At 40.3% G+C, this 18,503-nt stretch overlaps 1 protein-coding gene and 1 non-coding gene across 2 annotated transcripts in view; one reads left to right on the forward strand and one right to left on the reverse strand.

Moving 5' to 3' along the window:
- Window positions 1-15,714, forward strand: part of KIFBP (kinesin family binding protein) — a 36,854-nt gene extending 21,140 nt beyond the window's left edge. The window contains exons 6-7 of the mRNA XM_066348883.1: window positions 9,236-9,351; window positions 14,106-15,714. Coding sequence (XP_066204980.1) covers window positions 9,236-9,351; window positions 14,106-14,981 — 992 coding nt within the window. The 3' untranslated portion in view covers window positions 14,982-15,714. The remainder of the gene's footprint in view (window positions 1-9,235; window positions 9,352-14,105) is intronic.
- Window positions 15,715-17,529: 1,815 nt separating this feature from the next.
- LOC136381667 (small nucleolar RNA SNORA33) lies at window positions 17,530-17,659 on the reverse strand. Its single transcript, XR_010747145.1, has one exon. It is a non-coding gene; the product is annotated as a small nucleolar RNA SNORA33 (small nucleolar RNA).
- Window positions 17,660-18,503: the final 844 nt, after the last annotated feature.

The following is an 18,503-nucleotide window of genomic DNA, read 5'->3' on the forward strand; positions in this document are numbered from 1 at the left end:
GTAGACTGGAGAAGCCATTTGCAGCATGCGTGGATATGGAGCTTCTGTTCTCCTCTGCCTGGAGAGATGAGACCAGGTAGCTTTTCCCTGGAGCTCTGCGACTGTGGCTTGGTAAAGAGAACCTTGGGATACACTAAGCAGTCTCAGTGTGGCTTCTTCAGTGTTCCTTGGTTGAAGAGTCCTCTTAGTTTAGTCCAAAGTTGGTTTTTCCAGATGATAGTTCTTAAAACTAGTTTGTATTCCACTTTGGTTCTGGGAGGTAGATGTTGGTACGTCCGCCTACTCCAGCGCCATCTTGTCTCTATTATGTATAGCTTTTAAAAAACTTCATTTTGAAATATTCCCAAATTTTTAGAAAATCCGAGAACAAAATAAAAAACTACCTACCATTTGCCTTTCTAAATTCACCAATTTTTAATGTTTGCCTCATTTGCAGTCACATTTTATTTTTCTTTCTGAGCTGAGAGAAGATTGCATACATTAGGCTCCTTTACTCCTAAATACTCCAGTGTGTATTTTCTAAGAATAAGGATGTGTTTTTTTTATTATTATTATTATTGATTTTAGTGAGAGAAGAAGGGAGGGAGGGAGAGAGAGAGCTACAGGAACATCGAGCTGTTCCTGCATGTCCCTTGACTGGGGATGGAACCTCAGTGCTTCTGGATGATGCTCAACCAACCAAACTATCCCGCCAGGGCTTGTTTGTTTGTTTTTTAAGTGAGAGGAGGGCAGATAGTGAGATGGACTCCCACATGTGCCCCAGCCTGGATCCACTGGGCAACCCCATCTCAGGCTGATGTTAGAATCAACCAAGCTATCTTCAGCATCTGAGGCCGACACTCAGACCAACTGAGCTATCCTCAGAGCCCAGGCCTGATGCTCAAATCAATCGAGCCACTGACTGGAGGAGGAGAGAAAGGAGAGAAGGGGGAGAGGGAAGAGGAAAGAAGCAGATGGTCACTTCTCTTGTGTACCCTGACCAGAACTCGAACCTGGGACATTCATATGCCGGGCTGATGCTCTCTCCACTGTGCCAACTGGCCAGGGCCAAATTAAGAATGTTTTCTGTGCTCTCTTCCTCCCAGGAATGTGCCCATGCCGTTTCCTTCCCCCTCTCTTTCCCCCCACAGGCATGAAGTCCTAAACTCTTAAGGGTCCCCAGGAGACTTGTAACCAGGGAGGGTAGTAGTGGGCAGCAGCAGCTCATCCAGCGGTAACCCCCTGAACCTGTCCCCAAGGCCCTCGTTTGTCACTCTCCTGTGAGCTGACAGCAGCCCCACCGGGCCTGTCTTATTCCCAGTGTTTCTAGAGAGCCAGAGCAGCCCTGCCTAGACTCTCCTGTTGTTCCTTCTATCCCAGGCCGTTCCTTGTTTCACTCCCCAGATTTAATAAGCATACTCTCAAAATGAAAAGAAAAATGTTTTCCTGTATAATCATAGAACAGAAAATGATATAATTGTTCTATCTATAATGTGTGTTTCTGTTTCATTAGTTGTCCTCATAATGCCCTTTATAGCACTTCTTTTCCAGTACCGGAACACCCAGTTCCAGAGTGCATTCTGCATTTAGTTGTCACACTGTTTTACTCTGTTTTAATCTGGAATGATCCTCAACTTCTTTCTCTTTCCTCATATAGACAGGCCACTCATTTCATAGAATTCCCATCAGCTGGTGTTTTGATGTTTTCTTATGCTAAGATTTAGATTACAGTAATCTCCTTTTACCTGCAGGGTATATGTTTCAAACCCTCCAGAGGACACCTGAAACTATGGGAGTACAGAACACTATATATACTATGTTTTTCCTTGTATATACATACCTACTGTACAGTTTAAACTTCTCTTGTGCTTTGGGTCATTATTAAGTGAAAGAAGGGTTACTTGGACATAACGTAAGCCCTGTAATACCGCAGCAGTCTTATCTAGATGACTATTTAGTGACTACCAGCAGGTAGTGTATACACAGCGTGGATACACTGGACAAAGGATGGAGCAGGACAGCATGATATTTTATCACACCATTCAGAATGGCATGCAGTTTATAACTTATGAATTGCCTGACCAGGTGGTGGCGCAGTGGATCGAGCTTCAGTGTGGGATGCTGAGGACCCAGGTTCGAAACTCCAAGGTTGCTGGCTTGACATGACCCCATGGTCACTGGCTTGAGCCCTAAGGTCACTGGCTTGAAGCCCAAGGTCACTGGCTTGAACCCAAGGTCGCTGGCTTGAACCCAAGGTCGCTGGCTCAGCTGTATTCCCCTGGTCAAGGCACATATGAGAAAATAATCAATGAACAACTAAGGTGCTGCAACTATGAGTTTGATGTTTCTCATCTCTCTTCCTTCCTGTCTGTCTCTCACTAAAAAAGGTAAATAAATAAATAAAACTTAAGGATTATGGCCCTGGCTGGTTTGCTCAGTGGATAGAGCATCAGCCCAGTGTGCGGATGTCCCAGGTTTGATCCCCAGTCAGGTCACACATCTGCTTCTCTTTCCCTTCCTCTCCCCTTTCTCTCTCTCTTCTCCTCTTGTAACCAGTGGCTTGATGGGTCTGAGCACATCAGCCTCAGGTGCTAAGGATAGCTCAGTTGATTCGAGCATCAGCCCCAGATGGGGGTTTCCAGGTGGATCCTGATCAGGTTGCATGCAGGAGTCTGTTTCTCTATCTCCCCTCCTCTCACTTAAAACAAAACAAAACAAAAAAGAACACTTAGGAATTATTTCTGGAATTTTCCATTTAATATTTCAGAACCATCGTTGACCTCAGGGAACTGAAACCATGGAAAGCAAAAGCACAGAAAAGGGGGGACCACTGTATACATTTTTGGTTGGAATACTACTAAGTGATGTGTCCAAACATCTAGTTTTCAGTGGATAGAGCATTGACCTGGAATACTGAGGTCATCAATTCGAAACCCTGGTTTGCCTGGTCAAGGCACATATAAGAAGCAACTACTACCAATTGGTATAAGAAAACTTCAATATCCAAAATGAAAAAAATAAGGCAAAACTAGTTTTTTAATTATAGTGTTTTAGTCTTTTAAAAAAAATACTTTATTTATTGATTAAAGAGAGAGAAAGGCAGTGGGGAGGAGTAGGAAACATGCACTCATAGTTCCTTCTCATATGTGCCTTTACTGGGCAAGCCCAGGGTTTTGAACCAGCAACATGGCTGTTTTATTTAGTCTTAAAAATTACTGTTAACATTTATATTTGAGCAAATTAAAACCACAGTGAGATACTTCCTCACACTTGTTAGATTGACTGGTATCAACAAGTCAAGAAATAAGTGTTGGTGAGAATATGGAGACAAGGGAAATCTTGTGTACCTTTGGTGGGAATGTAAGTTGGTTCAGCCACTGTGGAAAACAGTATGGAGGTTCCTCAAAAAATAAAAATAGAACCCTGGCCAGATAGCTCTGTTGGTCACAGAATTGTCCTGATATGCAGAGGTTGTGAGTTTGCTCCCCAGTCAGGGCACATAGATCGATGTTTCTGGCTGTCTTTCTCTTCCTCTCTCCATAAAATCAATTTTAAAAACATAAATAAGATAAAAATAAAAATAGAGCTACCTTATGACCCAGTGATTCTACTTCTGGGTATATATCTGAAGGAAAGGAAAGCACTAACCTGAAAAGATACCCGCACCCCTGTGCTCATTGCAGCATTCTCTATAACAGCCAAGATACGGAAGCAGCCTAGTGTCCGTCAGTGGACGAACAATGAAAATATGGTGTAGGCCCTGGCCGGTTGGCTCAGCGGTAGAGCGTCGGCCTGGCGTGCGGGGGACCCGGGTTCGATTCCTGGCCAGGGCACATAGGAGAAGCGCCCATTTGCTTCTCCACCCCCACCCCCTCCTTCCTCTCTGTCTCTCTCTTTCCCTCCCACAGCCAAGGCTCCATTGGAGCAAAGATGGCCCGGGCGCTGGGGATGGCTCCTTGGCCTCTGCCCCAGGCGCTAGAGTGGCTCTGGTCGCGGCAGAGCGACGCCCTGGAGGGGCAGAGCATCGCCCCCTGGTGGGCAGAGCTTCGCCCCTGGTGGGCGTGCTGGGTGGATCCTGGTCGGGCGCATGCGGGAGTCTATCTGACTGTCTCTCCCTGTTTCCAGCTTCAGAAAAATACAAAAAAAAAAAAAGAAAAAAGAAAATATGGTGTATATATACAATGATGTATTATTTATAAGGAGATCTTTTTTAGAGGAAGGTACAAATTTCCAGTTATAAACTAATTAAGTCATCTCTGACCAGGTAGGTGGTGGCACAATGGATAGAGCGTTGATCTGGGACACTGAGTATCCAATTTAAAACCCCGAGGTCACTGACTTGAGCACGGGCTCATTCGGCTTGATACAGAGAATAGATTGGTAGTTTCCAGAGGCAGGGGGTGGGTAAAATTGTGAAGGAGGTAAAAAGGTACAAACTTCTAGTCATAAATAAGTTATGGGGATGTAATGTATAGCATGGTGACTATAGTTAATAATACTGTATTGCAAATAAAACTGTATTGCATATTTGAAATTTGTTAGGAGAGTAGATCTTAAAAGTTCTTATCACAAGGAAGAAAGCATAACTATGTAGGGTGACATGTTAGCTAGACTTTTCTTTTTTGAGGGAGTTGGAGGGAGAAAGAGAGAGAAGCTTGTTCCATTTAATTGTGCCATTGATTGCTTCTCATATGTGCCCTGACCAGGGCTCTAACTGGCGACTTCTGAGCTGGTACCCTTGGGATTAAGCCTGTGACCCTGGGATCGAGTTGGTGACCTCGAGATCAGGAAATGGGATCAGTGACCCAGTGATAGATGACAACTTCAGTGCTCTGGGGTGGCACTCTACCTATTGTGCCACTTGTCAGGGCACTTAACTAGACTTATTGTGATCATTTCACAATATATACAAATACTGAATGTCATACACTTGACACTACTATAATGTTCTATGCCAATTGTATCGCAATTAAAAAACGTGTATTTAATCATGTAACAACAGGTTTTCTAATAAGGTCACAGTTGTTTTTCATTGTGGATCAGAAAACTACAGAGGCTATGAAGAATTAGAGGAATGTTCATTATCAAATACAAATGACGTTTCAACAACGCTTAAGTCAGGGGTGCCAAACCCCCCTATGCAGTCAGAAATTAGTGTGTAACGTCTGACTCCCCAAAAACTTTACTAATATCCTACTGTTGACATGAAGTCTTACCAATAGCGAACAGTTGATTAACACATATTTTGTGTTATATGTATTATATACTATATATATTCTTACAATAAGTAAGATAGAAAAAAGAAAATATTAAGATTATAAGGAAGAGAAAATGTACTTATATTATTGTACTGTGTTTATCAGCACCATAAGTTTATAAGATTATCAGCACCTCTATCAGTAATAACTTATATGAGACAAAATACTGTATGTTATATATATTACACTAGACATCAAAAATGAAAAGATAATATGAAAAAGGAAATCACATTTATTTACGGGTTTAGTGATGCATTCATTAATAATGAAGCAACAATATTGATTGCTTTATGGTAGCCCAGTGTTTAATCAGTATGACTGCTTCATGGTAGCCTAACCTATACACTCATGAGTGAATCATAATAAAATTTTCATAGCATGTAGTATTACAGTCATAGCCATAATACAATATTGAAAACATTTGTTATATATATATTTATTTTTTCATTTGTTATATTTTTGAAAAACCATTTACCTAGGATGGTAAGGTGATACCTAGTTTCACCAATTATGAGAGATAAAAGCATATATAAGTCTTTGAAAGCAAAGTTAGGAAACAGTAAGAAAATGAAAACATTTCTAATTTTACACTAAATATCATTCACTTTACGCCTTTGTAAGGGTAAGCTATCCACTTCAATACATGTCTCGTACATGATGCTCTTACATGATGAATATTCAGGTGATGATGACAGAAATGTCTTATACAGTTACTAGACTTTCACATGAAGACACACAGCAGAATTCATTAACTGTATGGCATGATGATGATTTACTGTGCATTAAGTGGGAGTGGATCATCATAAAAGTCTTCATCCTGGTTGTCTTCATGCTGAGCAGGCTGAGGAGGAAGAGGAAGAGGGGGTTGGTTTTGCTATCTAGGGTGGCAGAGGCAGAAGAGATAGAATGGAGGTTGGAGAGGCAGGCACACTTTGTGACTTTACAGAAATACATTTAATTTTTGTCTGACTTTTCTTCTTTTTTTTAGAAAATTTTTATGTATTGATTTTAGTGAGAGGGAAGGAGAAAGAGAGAGCCAGGAACATCAGTCTGTTCTTTTTCTTTCTTTTTCTTTTTAACAGAGACAGAGAGTCAGAAAGAGGGACAGATTGGGACAGACAGACAGGAAGGGAGAGAGATGAGAGCACCTTAGTTGTTCATTGATTGCTTTCTCATATGTGCCTTGACTGAGGCTACAGCAGAGCGAGTGACCCCTTGCTCAAGCCAGCAACCTTGGGCTCTAGCCAGAGACCTTGGACTTGAAGCCAGCGACCTTTGGGCTCATACCAGTGTCTATGGGATCATGTCTATGATCCCATGCTCAAGTGATGACCCTGTGCTCAAGCCAGCAACCTCAGGGTTTTGAACATGGGTCCTCAGCATCTCAGGTTGACGTTGTATCCACTGTACCACCACCAGTCAGGCTATAGGTATGTCTTTCTTAAACAATCCTGCACCCACATAAAAGCTGCATTTTTAATATGAAATGAAAAGGTTTTTCGCAAAAAGTTCAAGGTTTGTGTCTGCTGGTGTAGCTATGGTGATGGCTTCACAAATTCCCTTTCCTTATTTTTACAATGATCCTTATGCTAGATTCATTTATCTTGAAATGGCAGGCAAGCAATTCAGCTTTTTCTTGTAATGCCATGACTTTTCTCTTCTTGGGAGCACTTCCAGCATCACTAGAGACACTTCACATGGTCTCATGGTGTTATTCAAGGTTTGTGGTATTGCACTAAACACAAAAAATACACGAGAGATGAGCTGCTCAGAGATGATTAGTATTTACGCAGCATTTTAAGCAGATACTCGCAACACTTAAGCTTACCACAATAGCAACAGGAGGTGGCGAAATTATCATAGTACAGTATTTAGTGCAGATAATTTACAGTTACAATCATAATTACAGTATGGTTTAATCTGCATCTTTGTTTATATTTCTCTCAGCTGTGAATGGTATCATGTATGGTCTGTGTGAATAGTTTTGATAAATCTTTTTTTTTTTTAGCAATAGAGAGAGGGAGAAAGGGACAGACAGGGACAGACAGGAGGGTAGAGAGATGAGAAGCATCAGTTCTTCATTGTGGCATCTTAGTTGTTCACTGATTACTTTCTCATCTGTGCCTTGACTGGGGGCCTACAGCGGAGCGAATGACTGCTTGCTCAAGCCAGTGACCTTGGACTTCAAACCAGTGACTTTGGGCTCAAGCCGATGACCATGGGGTTATGTCTATGATCCCATGCTCAAGCCGGTGAGGCCGTGTTCAAGCCAGATGAGCTTGCGCTCAAGCTGGCAACCTCAGGGTTTTGATCCTGGATCCTCAGCATCCCAGGCCAGCACTCTATCTACTGCACTACCACCTGTTCAGGCAATCTTAAGTTTTTTATATTTTATGGTAGTACGTTATAAAATAGACTGGTAGCTACAGATATTTTATGCATTTGTGTCATAACTTTAAAATTTTTTTTTAATATTTCTAGGTTATATGGTTTGTCTGTGAGGTATTTTTTTGTGTTTGTTTTTTTGTTTTGTTTTGTTTTTACAGAGGGGGGGATAGATAGGGACAGACAGGAATGGAGAAAGATGAGAAACATCAATCATTAGTTTTTCGTTGCAACACTTTAGTTATTCACTGATTGCTTTCTCATATGTGCCTTGATGGGGGGGGGGCGCTACAGCAGACCGAGTAACCCCTTGCTCGAGCCAGCGACCTTGGGCTCAAGCTGGTGAGCTTTTGCTCAAACCAGATGAGCCCGCGCTCAAGCTGGTGACCTTGAGGTCTTGAACCTGGGTCCTCTGCATCCCAGTCTGACGCTCTATCCACTGTGCCACCGCCTGGTCAGGCTGTCTATGAGTTTTTTGATTGTTGCAAATCTTCAAAATTTTCCAAAATATTTATGAAAGAAATTAACATATAAATGGACCCATGCAGTTCAGACTCATGTTGTTTAAGGATCACTGTAGTTATTTTTTACCCTTAATTTATTACATTATTAATTTTATCCTTAATTTATTATATTAATTTATTACATTGATTTAATTGTAGATTGGTTGAAATCTAAGAGGAACTTGTTCCAAAAAAATTATTAAAAACTAAACCACCAGTAAGATGTTCACTTTTTAAAATAGAAAGCTAAAAAAATGACACTGTCCAGTGTTTTCGGAGTACTTTCATTGAATAGCCTGGTATATTGTTGGTTCGAGTATTTGTTGAAAATAATTTGGCAGTATGGATCAGGAACATTTAAAACGGTATAACCTCTGACCTATTAAATTCTGCTTCCAATAATCTGCCCTAAGAAATAATCCAAAATCTAGACAGATTTATGCATAGAAATCTTCCTGTTTTAGAGTTACTTGTAATGGAAGAATTAGAAACAGCAAATGTCCAGTATTAGAAGAATGGTTAGAGCCTGACCTGTGGTAGCGCAGTGGATAAAGCATCAACCTGGAAACACTGAGGTTGCCGGTTCAAAACCCTGGGCTTGCCTAGTCAAGGCACATATGGGAGTTGATGCTTCCTGCTCCTCCCCCTTCTCTCTCTCTCTCTCTATCTCCCTCCTCTCTAAAATGAATAAATAAATTAAAAAAAAAAAATCTTAAAAAAAAAAAAGAAGAATGGTTAGAAAAAATGGAACGTCTATGTAATTGTATATAATGCTATACTTAAAAATGATGTTAAAGAGTTGATAATGATAGGGTAAGGTATTAGTGGTATAATATAGGAAGAAATAGCTATATTCAAAACTGAATATATATTATGACTTAGTTTTCGCCTACAGCTAATAATAAGAAAGAAACTAGAAAGAAATATGCCGAAATAATATCTGTGAGTGCCTCTGGGTGGTAGGGATTTGTGGTGGGGTTTTTTCCCAGCTCTTCAGTGGGGATCTGTTACTTTTATAATCAGGAAAAAGTGATATAAAAAACAATGCAGTACACAATGAAAATTACAATTGTGACCATTAACTTAGATGGATTATGTTTGTTATTTTAGCTGCTGAAGCTGAAGGAGATGTGCCAGAGCGTTATCATCAAAGGAAAGGGGAAATAGCAAGATGCTGGATCAAGTACTGTGTGAATCTCATGCAGAACGCCCAGCTTTCAATGCAGGTAATGCAGTTGAAAGTTGCCTTTTGTGTCTTAAATGAGAAAGACATAAATAAAAGCTTAAAATGGCAATTATGCTTATTGGGTTCACTGCTGTTTATTATGCAAGACATGCAGAATTCTCTCATAAATTATTTCTTACTGTCTCCATCTCTACCTTTCAAAGCCATACTTATCATTCAAGGCCTATCTCAAATGCCATATCTTCCTGGAAGACTTCTTTGGGTAGAATGTAATTCCCTGGGAAGTGGGGTCTGCATCATATTTATGTTATATCATCATCTCCAGTACAATGAGTTCTCAATAAGTAACTATGACATACCTAATTCTTCACCCCTACAGATATCATCTCCTTCCTTTAAACTCTGTAGAACTTTCTTACCCCTTCCTAAGTCACTTACATTCTGCTTTGTATTAACCCTATTCATGTTCCTTTACCTCTTTTTAGATTATAAGCAAGTTGAGGGCAGGAAACAATTCTCACTGATTTTTATATACTTTATGCAGTATCTAGAGGATGGGGCCCAACTAGATATACAGTTATGAGTATGAAAAACACAAAATTAATAATAATATAATAAACGTTTGTATACTCACAACTGTAAACCTACTTTTGCCCCACCCTATAAATATGTATTTTTATGAAAATAAATATAAATATATCTGGAAACAGCTCTGCCAGTGTATAGTCTGTGTTCTTGCTAATTTACTTAGCTCTGTGCCTCCATTTCCTCACTGATAATAATAGTATGCAGTTAGTGTTGTTAGGAGAGTTCAGTGAGTGAGTGTGTGTGTGTGTGTGTGTGTGTGTGGCTCAGAACACTGCCGAGACATACCAATTCCTCACTAAATGTTAACCATCATCATTATTGCTGATCTGCACTGAATCCTAGTTTCTAACCACTAAAGAGGAAGATAAATGTTCAGATGCAATATACTAAGTGTAGATACACAGCATTTCCTGAAGGAGTTAGTATGCTTTATTTTTTTCTATTTCCATTCATTAAAGTAAAATAATTTTTACTAGTAAATAATACATCAATAGAACCTTGTACACCACTAAAACCTAAAACTGAGCAAACCATAAAACCCCAGAAGCATAGGTCTGGCAGAGATGAGAACATTTTCGAGGTAGCGGGTAGAGAGAAGGGAAAGCAGGAGAAAGAAATAGAGAGTTTTATATTCAGAGAAGTTGGAGCCAGGAAGTGCTGTCAGTTTTCTTCTGCTCAGAAAGCAGCCTAGGAAGCATGTAAAAAGCAGCTGGGAAGCAAGTAAGTAAACAAGATTTAGAGTGTGGCCTGCCTTTGAAGTCATTGTGCCGAGCAGAATACTCTGTGGTTTGGTTTGGTTTTATTTATTTATTTGTTTGTTTATTTATTTATTTATTTTACAGAGACAGAGAGTCAGAGAGAGGGATAGATAGGGATAGACAGACAGGAATGAAGAGAGATGAGAAGCATCAATCATCAGTTTTTCGTTGCGACACCTTAGTTGTTCATTGATTGCTTTCTCACATGTGCCTTGACCGTGGGCCTTCAGCAGACCGAGTAACCCCTTGCTCAACCCAGCGACCTTGGGTCCAAGCTAGTGAGCTTTGCTCAAACCAGATGAGCCTGTGCTCAAGCTGGCGATCTCAGGGTCTCGAACCTGGGTCCTTCCGCATTCCAGTCAAACGCTCTATCCACTGCGCCACCGCCTGGTCATTGTTACTTTAACTTTATATTTTGATCATCTGTTTATTTCAAAAGCCTTTTTCAATTGAACTTAAACATACACAAATTTATTTAATTGAGTATTTATGCCAACTCTATGCTAGTCATTGTACTACGATGAACAACAACAACAAAAAAACCCCTGGATTTTGACTTTATATAAAAGTGCAACTTTGATAAGTTCCACAAAGAGACACATAATATGAGAAGGCATAATAGAAATAATATTTGAAGGATCCTTGGAGACTGAGTAGGACTTACCTAGACTGGAGAAAGGCATGTTTAAAACTTGTAGGGCAGAGGGCGTGTGTTATTAGAAGGGATGGAACAAAGCTGTGAGGCTGAAAGAGAGAGCATGTGATATAAGAGATTCAGAAGGGCTAGAACATGCAAGGCCTTCAAGGAATGGAAGCCTGGAAGGGTTTCTGGAACAGGCGCTTAGGTAGCAGCATGGAGAGTGAGGTGAGGAGAAGCAGGAGAGGCAAGAGAGATGAGTAGACCACTGCAGCAGTCCCAGTGAGAGGTGAGGGACCTAGGTCTGGGCTAGTGGCAGAGAGGTGGAAGGAAAAGGAAAAGTAGATTCAAGAGGTATTTAAAAAGCCAAAGGGTAAGGACTTGGTGATAAATTGGAAGTGTGGGGTACAGGGAGAAGAGAGGGGCCTTTCACGGATGATTGCTAGGTTGCTGGCTGTCCACTATGTCCCAGAAATAGCACTGCAATAGGAGCCTGTTTGCTGAGAAGAATAGGAGTTCCATGTGGACACGCTGAGGATGTGATGCCTTTGACTGCTCTGACGGGATGTTACACAGGGAGCTAAGGGTATGGGTCTGGAGCTTGAGAAGAGGTCTGGGCTGGAGCTGTAGACTTGTGAGTCATCCTCCCATGAATGACAGCTGCAGCCATGGGTGTGACTGGAGTCAGTCACCTGCTCAGAGTTGTACTGTCCAATAGAAATAGATACCAGCTACATATGTAATTTTAAATTTCCTAACAATCACATTAAAAAAGGAAAAAAGCAGGTAAGATGAATTTTAATTATATTTTTTAACACCAAAATATTATTTTTATATGTCATCAATATTAAAAAATTAAGAGATATTTTAAATTCTCAATTGGAAATGTATTTGTACAAAAATTTCTTGGAAGTTGGGTGTGTATAATTTTATACAGCTCACATCTCAGTTTGGGCTCACCACATTTCAAGTGCTCAATAGCCATCCACACACGGCTCTTTTTTTCCTCCCACATGACTCTTATTTTGAACAATGTAGGTCTAGAGCAGTGGTAGTCAACCTGGTCCCTACCACCCACTAGTGGGCATTCCAGCCTTCATGGTGGGCGGTAGCAGAGCAACCAAAGTATAAATAAAAATACAGATTTAACTATAGTAAGTTGTTTTATAAAGATTTATTCTGCCAAACTTAGCAAAAATCCAACATAAAGTACTTGGTAAGTAATTATTATTATATGCTTTAACTTGTGTAACTCTGCTTTATACATTTTATAAAGTAAAGTTACTTCCCTACTTTATAAATTACCATTACTATGGGACCTGTGGGCGGTTAGAAAATTTTACTACTAACAGAGATACAAAAGTGGGCGGTAGGTATAAAAAGGTTGACTATCCCTGCTCTAGAGAGACAAAATCAGGAGGAAAAAAGAGAGGCCTTGGGGCTGAGCATTAAGGGATCTAATGCTTAATTTTATTGGCCAGGAAGAGAAGGATGAGATTACTATTTTTTAACCATCTTAGCTGTATATATACTGCTCACAAACATTAGGGGATATTTTATCACTTCATATTCATTTTTGAAATATTCCCTAATGTTTGTGAGCAGTATATATAGGTCCCAGGAGGTAGGGAGGTAACTTTAACTACAAAGGTAGGTTTAAATCTGTCTTCAATTTAGTGTCTGTAAAAGGTCTAGAGTATTTCTCTGTAATGTATTTCACTAAATAACTTCTAACATAAATATTATATCATTAATCTTAATGACATGTATATGAAGTATCTTTAGGATTTGTATTACAGTTTTACTCCAATGTTAAAATGCCAGTAATGTATTGCATGTATATAATGCTTTAATTTTTAAAGATCTTTCATATGTAATTTATCTTATCTGAAGGAGTAACCATAAATGAGTTTGAGTTCCCTAAAGATGAGTGAAGTATGTAAGTGGTTTATCTATTTAAATATTTCTTTCTAATTTCCTGTATTTTTAATATAATTAGAAGAAATAAGTTTTAAAAGTTATTTGGGGCCTGACCAAGTGGTGGCGCAGTGGATAGAATGTCAGACTGGAATGCAGAGGACTCAGGTTCAGAGCCCCGAGGTCGCCAGCTTGAGCCCAAGGTCACTGGCTTGAGCGGGGGTCACTTGGTCTGCTGTAGCCTCCCACCCCCATCAGGGCACATGTGGGAGAGCAATCAGTGAACAACTGAGGTGCCGCAATGAAGAATTGATGCTTCTTGTCTCTCCCTGTCTGTCTGTCCCTCTCTCTGTCTCTGCCACACACACACAAAAAAAGATATTTAGGGCCCTGGCCGGTTGGCTCAGTGGTAGAGCATCGGCCTGGCATGTGGATGTTGTGGATTTGATTCTCATCAGGGCACACAGGACAAGCGCCCATCTGCTTCTCCACCTCTCCCCCTCCCCTTCTTTCTTTCTTTCTCTTGTCCTCCCTCAGCCATGGCTAGATTGATTCTAGCAAGTTGGCCTCAGGTGCATCTGCCTCAGGCACTAAAAAAATGGCTCAGTTGCTGAGCAACAGAACAACGGTCCCAGATGGACAGAGCATCACTCCCTAGTGGGCTTGCTGGGTGGATCCTGGCCAGGGTGCATGCAGGAGTCTGTCTCTCTGCCTCCCCTCCTTTCACTAAAAAGTAAAAATAAATTAAAAGGAGTATATTTAAGGTTATAATACCTCTGTAAACCAGGCTAGGAAGTAAGAGGGTTTTCTTTCTTTTACTCCTCAGTTTGCTTTAATATTACCTGACAGTAGGAAATCTGTGCCCTACTTAACCATGATTGTTTTTTCTTTCAGGACAACATAGGAGAGCTTGATGTTGATAAACAATCTGAACTTAGAGCTCTAAGGAAAAAAGAACTAGATGCGGAAGAGAGCGTTAGGAAAAAGGCTGTGCAGTTTGGAACCGGTGAACTCTGCGATGCCATCTCTGCAGTAGAAGAGAAAGTGAGCTATTTGAGACCTTTAGATTTCGAAGAAGCCCGAGAACTTTTCTTACTGGGTCAGCACTATGTCCTTGAGGCGAAAGAGTTCTTTCAGTTTGACGGTTATGTCACTGACCATATTAAAGTTCTCCAAGACCACAGTTCTCTGTTTAAGGTGCTTGCCTTCTTTGAAACTGACATGGAGAGACGGTGCAAGATGCACAAACGTAGAATAGTCATGCTGGAGCCCCTGATTGTGGCCCTGAATCCACAGTATTACCTGTTGGTCATCAGGCAGATTCAGTTTGAAATTGCACATGCTTACTATGATATGATGGATTTGAAGGTTGCCATTGCCGACAAGCTGAGGGATCCTGATTCACACATTGTAAAAAAAATAAATAACCTTAATAAGTCAGCATTGAAATACTACCAGCTCTTCCTAGACTCCCTGAGAGACCCAAATAAAGTATTTCCTGAGCATATAGGGGAAGATGTTCTTCGCCCTGCCATGTTAGCTAAGTTTAGAGTTGCCCGTCTCTATGGCAAAATCATTACTTCAGATCCCAAGAAAGAGCTAGAAAATTTGGCAACATCATTGGAACATTACAAATTTATTGTTGATTACTGTGAAAAGCACCCTGAGGCTGCCCAGGAAATAGAAGTTGAGCTAGAACTTAGTAAGGAGATGGTGAGTCTTCTTCCAACAAAAATGGAGAGATTCAGAACCAAGATGGCCCTGACTTAATAATCCTCATTTTTAATGAAAAAAAATGATATTAAAGAGATTTTTTCCCCCTTAGTCAAACGGGGCCAATTCCATTGTGATACTTTTGTAGCCAGAGAATTGCAGTTGAACTTGAGATAAAGTCAGACCAATTGAGTCTTTACTAGGAGGACCTTAACATAAAAATAATTAATAATTTATACCGAATTATATAAATTGCCTTGCTAAAGTGACATGTGATTGGTATTTTAGATTGCATTTCCTATTTAAATATAAATCTTTTATTTTCTATAAAGTTAGGTTCTTTGTTGTCTAGTACTTGGTGGTCTCTTTTTTTGTATTATTTTTTAATTGACTTTATTGGGGTGATGTTGGTTCATAAAATTACATAGGTTTTAGGTGTACTTTTCCATAATCTATTATCCGTGCACTGCACCACGCGTTCACCACCCCAGTAATTGCTGGATTCTTTAAAGAGGAATAATGCTGGGTAATATACCTGGTAGAAAAGCCTGTTATTATATTAAAATTGTAAAAGTAACTTCCTGTTCTTCTTCTTTCCCAAATGTTTACTTTGTTAAATTCCTGAAGAAATCTTTCCTTTTTAAAATATTAAAAAACTAAGTTATGTTGTTGTAAAGTATTATAAAGTAGTTTGTCTCACTTATAGTGGGAAAAAGGCCTTGTTGGAAATATAATAATACTGCATAAGAAATTGACTTGTTTCATTAATAAAAGCTTCTATTTACTCTTTTGTTTTCTTTTAAGAATTAATTTTTTTTAAATGTTCATTTTATTGATTTTAGAGGGAAGAAGGGAGAAAGCGGGAGAGACAGGAACATATGTTCCTATTTGTGCCCCAACTGGGGATCAAACCAGCAACCTCTGTGCTACAGAGTGATGCTCTAACCAACTGAGCTATCTGGCCAGGGCTAAGAATTGATTTTTGTTTGTTTTTTGGTTTTTTTTTTTTTTTTTTTTTACAGGGACAGACAGACAGGAACAGAGAGAGATGAGAAGCATCAATCATCAGTTTTTGGTTGCGACACTTTAGTTTTCATTGATTGCTTTCTCATATGTGCCTTGACCGCGGGCCTTCAGTAGACCGAGTAACCCCTTGCTCGAGCCAGCGACCTTGGGTCCAAGATGGTGAGCTTTTTGCTCAAGCAAGATGAGCACATGCTCAAGCTGGCGACCTTGTAGTCTCGAACCTGGGTTCTTCCGCATCTTAGTCCAACGCTCTATCCACTGCGCCACTACCTGGTCAGGCAAGAATTGATTTTTAATACTTCAAAGGTATTGCCTTATTTGAAGCCAGAGAAGATTTTTTCAGTAACATTTCACAGATGGAAAACATTAAAGTCGCATTCATTGAATAAATATTTATTGAGATATTACCATGTGCCAAGAAATCTTAATTGGCTGCAGTTTTCTCATCAGAAGATCCTTGTAGCACTGTGGCAAAAGGACATGTACTTTATAATAATATTGTTAACATGTTATTCATTTTAAGAAATACAGAATTGAAATGGAGTCCCTTTCCAGTGCAAAAATCAAGATGTTATAAAGTTTGGTACAGAGAATAGCTATGCATGTTGGTTTGCCTGTCAGTTTGCTTCAGAAAGTTTAGGACTAGGTCACCTCTAAGACTGTAACATTCACGTATGCGGGATAAACACCTTGCTTTTCCTTTGAGATCAATCTGCCACGAAAAAGTCTTTGTAACAGCAATGTGTAATTAATTCAATATTTAATATTTATTAAATGTCTAGCCCTGGCTGGATAGCTTGGTTGGTTAGAACCTTGTCCCAATACACAAAGGTTACGGGTTTGAACCCCGGTCAAGGCACATATAGGAACAAATCGATGTTCTGTCTCTCTTCCTTCCTCTCTTTCTCTAAAAAAAATCAATTAAAAAATATCTATTGTGGGTCAGCACTGTTCTCACTTTTCTAAGTATAGAGGATATAGTGATGAACAAGATAAACAAGGCTCTCCTCATGGAGAAAGTAAGTAAGTAAGATGATTTCAAGCTATGAGTGCTGTTCAGAAAGGAGCCAGTGCCATGGCAAACGTAAGGGAAAAGTGCTTTGACTCCAGTGATCTGGAAAGGCCTCTGGAGAGGTGGGAATTGACACTGAGCTGAGACTGGGTGGGAAAGAAAGGCAGCAAAGTGAAGATTCTTTGGTAGAGTATTCCTGAGAATGCTAGGCTCTCAGGCTGGATCAAGCTTTGGAAGGTGTTGGGAATTTTATTTATTTACTTACTATTTTTTTTAGCAGGGGTTGGGAGGGAGAGAGATGAGAAGCATCATCTCATAGTTGTGGTACTTGAGTTGTTCACTGATTGTTTCCAGTTGCCTTTCCTTTCTCAAGCCAGCAACTATAGGATCATGATTATGATCCCATGCTCAAGACAGCAACCCTACGGGCAAGCTGGTAAGGTGGCACTTAAGCAGGTAACCTTGGGGTTTCGAACCTGGGACCTTAGCATCCCAGGTCAATGCTCTATCCACTGTGCTACCACAGGTCAGGCTATTTTTATTTTTTCTTACAGCAATTTTTTTTTTTCTTAAAGCAATTTTAAGGGATCTTAATGACTTAAGTGTCTTTAAGGTTCGTAACATGGTTTTACTATTGCCAGCTTTCTCTAAATTTCTGCAGAAATACATTCAGGTAAGCAGACTTATTGGCTGGCTTGGTGTTGGGCATTTTAGAAGATGGGCAAGGCCAATGTGGCTGGTGGGGAAGAGGGTGGGGACTGGGAGGGAGTGGGCAGGGGTAGGGAGTCCAGATGGAGAGGCTTTGTAGATGCGGGAGAGGACTTTGGATCTTATTCCAGGTACAGTGCAGAGCTTTGTAGGATTTTTAGGAGAAGGGCATGATCTGATGGGCATTGTTTAGGAAACCACTCTGGCTCCTATAGGAAAAAGAATAGATTGTAGAGGGAAGGGAGTGACACCGGAGAGGGAGCAGGAAGACAAGCTAGGTTCTATTAAGATTAACCCAAGATGCTGACCTATGGTGGTGCAGTGGATAAAGCATCGACCTGGAAATGCTGAGGTCGCCGGTTCGAAACCCTGGGCTTGCCTGGTCAAGGCACATATGGGAGTTGATGCTTCCAGCTCCTCCCCCCTTCTCTCTCTCCTCTCTCTGTCTCTCCCTCTCCTCTCTAAAATGAATAAATAAAAAAACAAAAAAACAAAAACAAAACAAAAAAAACCCCCTGGGCTTGCCAAGTTAAAGGCACATATGAGAAGCAACTACTACACTCCTCCCCCACCCCCTTTCTCTTGCTCCTCTAGAATCAATAAATAATAATCATTAAAAAAAATAAATAAAAGATGAACCCAAGCAGTTTGGATTAGGGTGATAGAATAGGGGTAAAGAGAAGTGGATGAATACAGGTTGTGCTTTGGGAGTAGAATCACAGGACATGCTAAAGGGTTAAAAGTAAAGCATGAGGGCTAGACCAGACGGTGGCACAGTGGTTCTAACCACGTCAGCTTGGGATGCAGAGGACCCAGGTTCGAAACCTCGAGGT

Source organism: Saccopteryx leptura, chromosome 9, assembly GCF_036850995.1.
Source record: "Saccopteryx leptura isolate mSacLep1 chromosome 9, mSacLep1_pri_phased_curated, whole genome shotgun sequence".
Taxonomy (NCBI): Eukaryota; Metazoa; Chordata; class Mammalia; order Chiroptera; family Emballonuridae; genus Saccopteryx; species Saccopteryx leptura.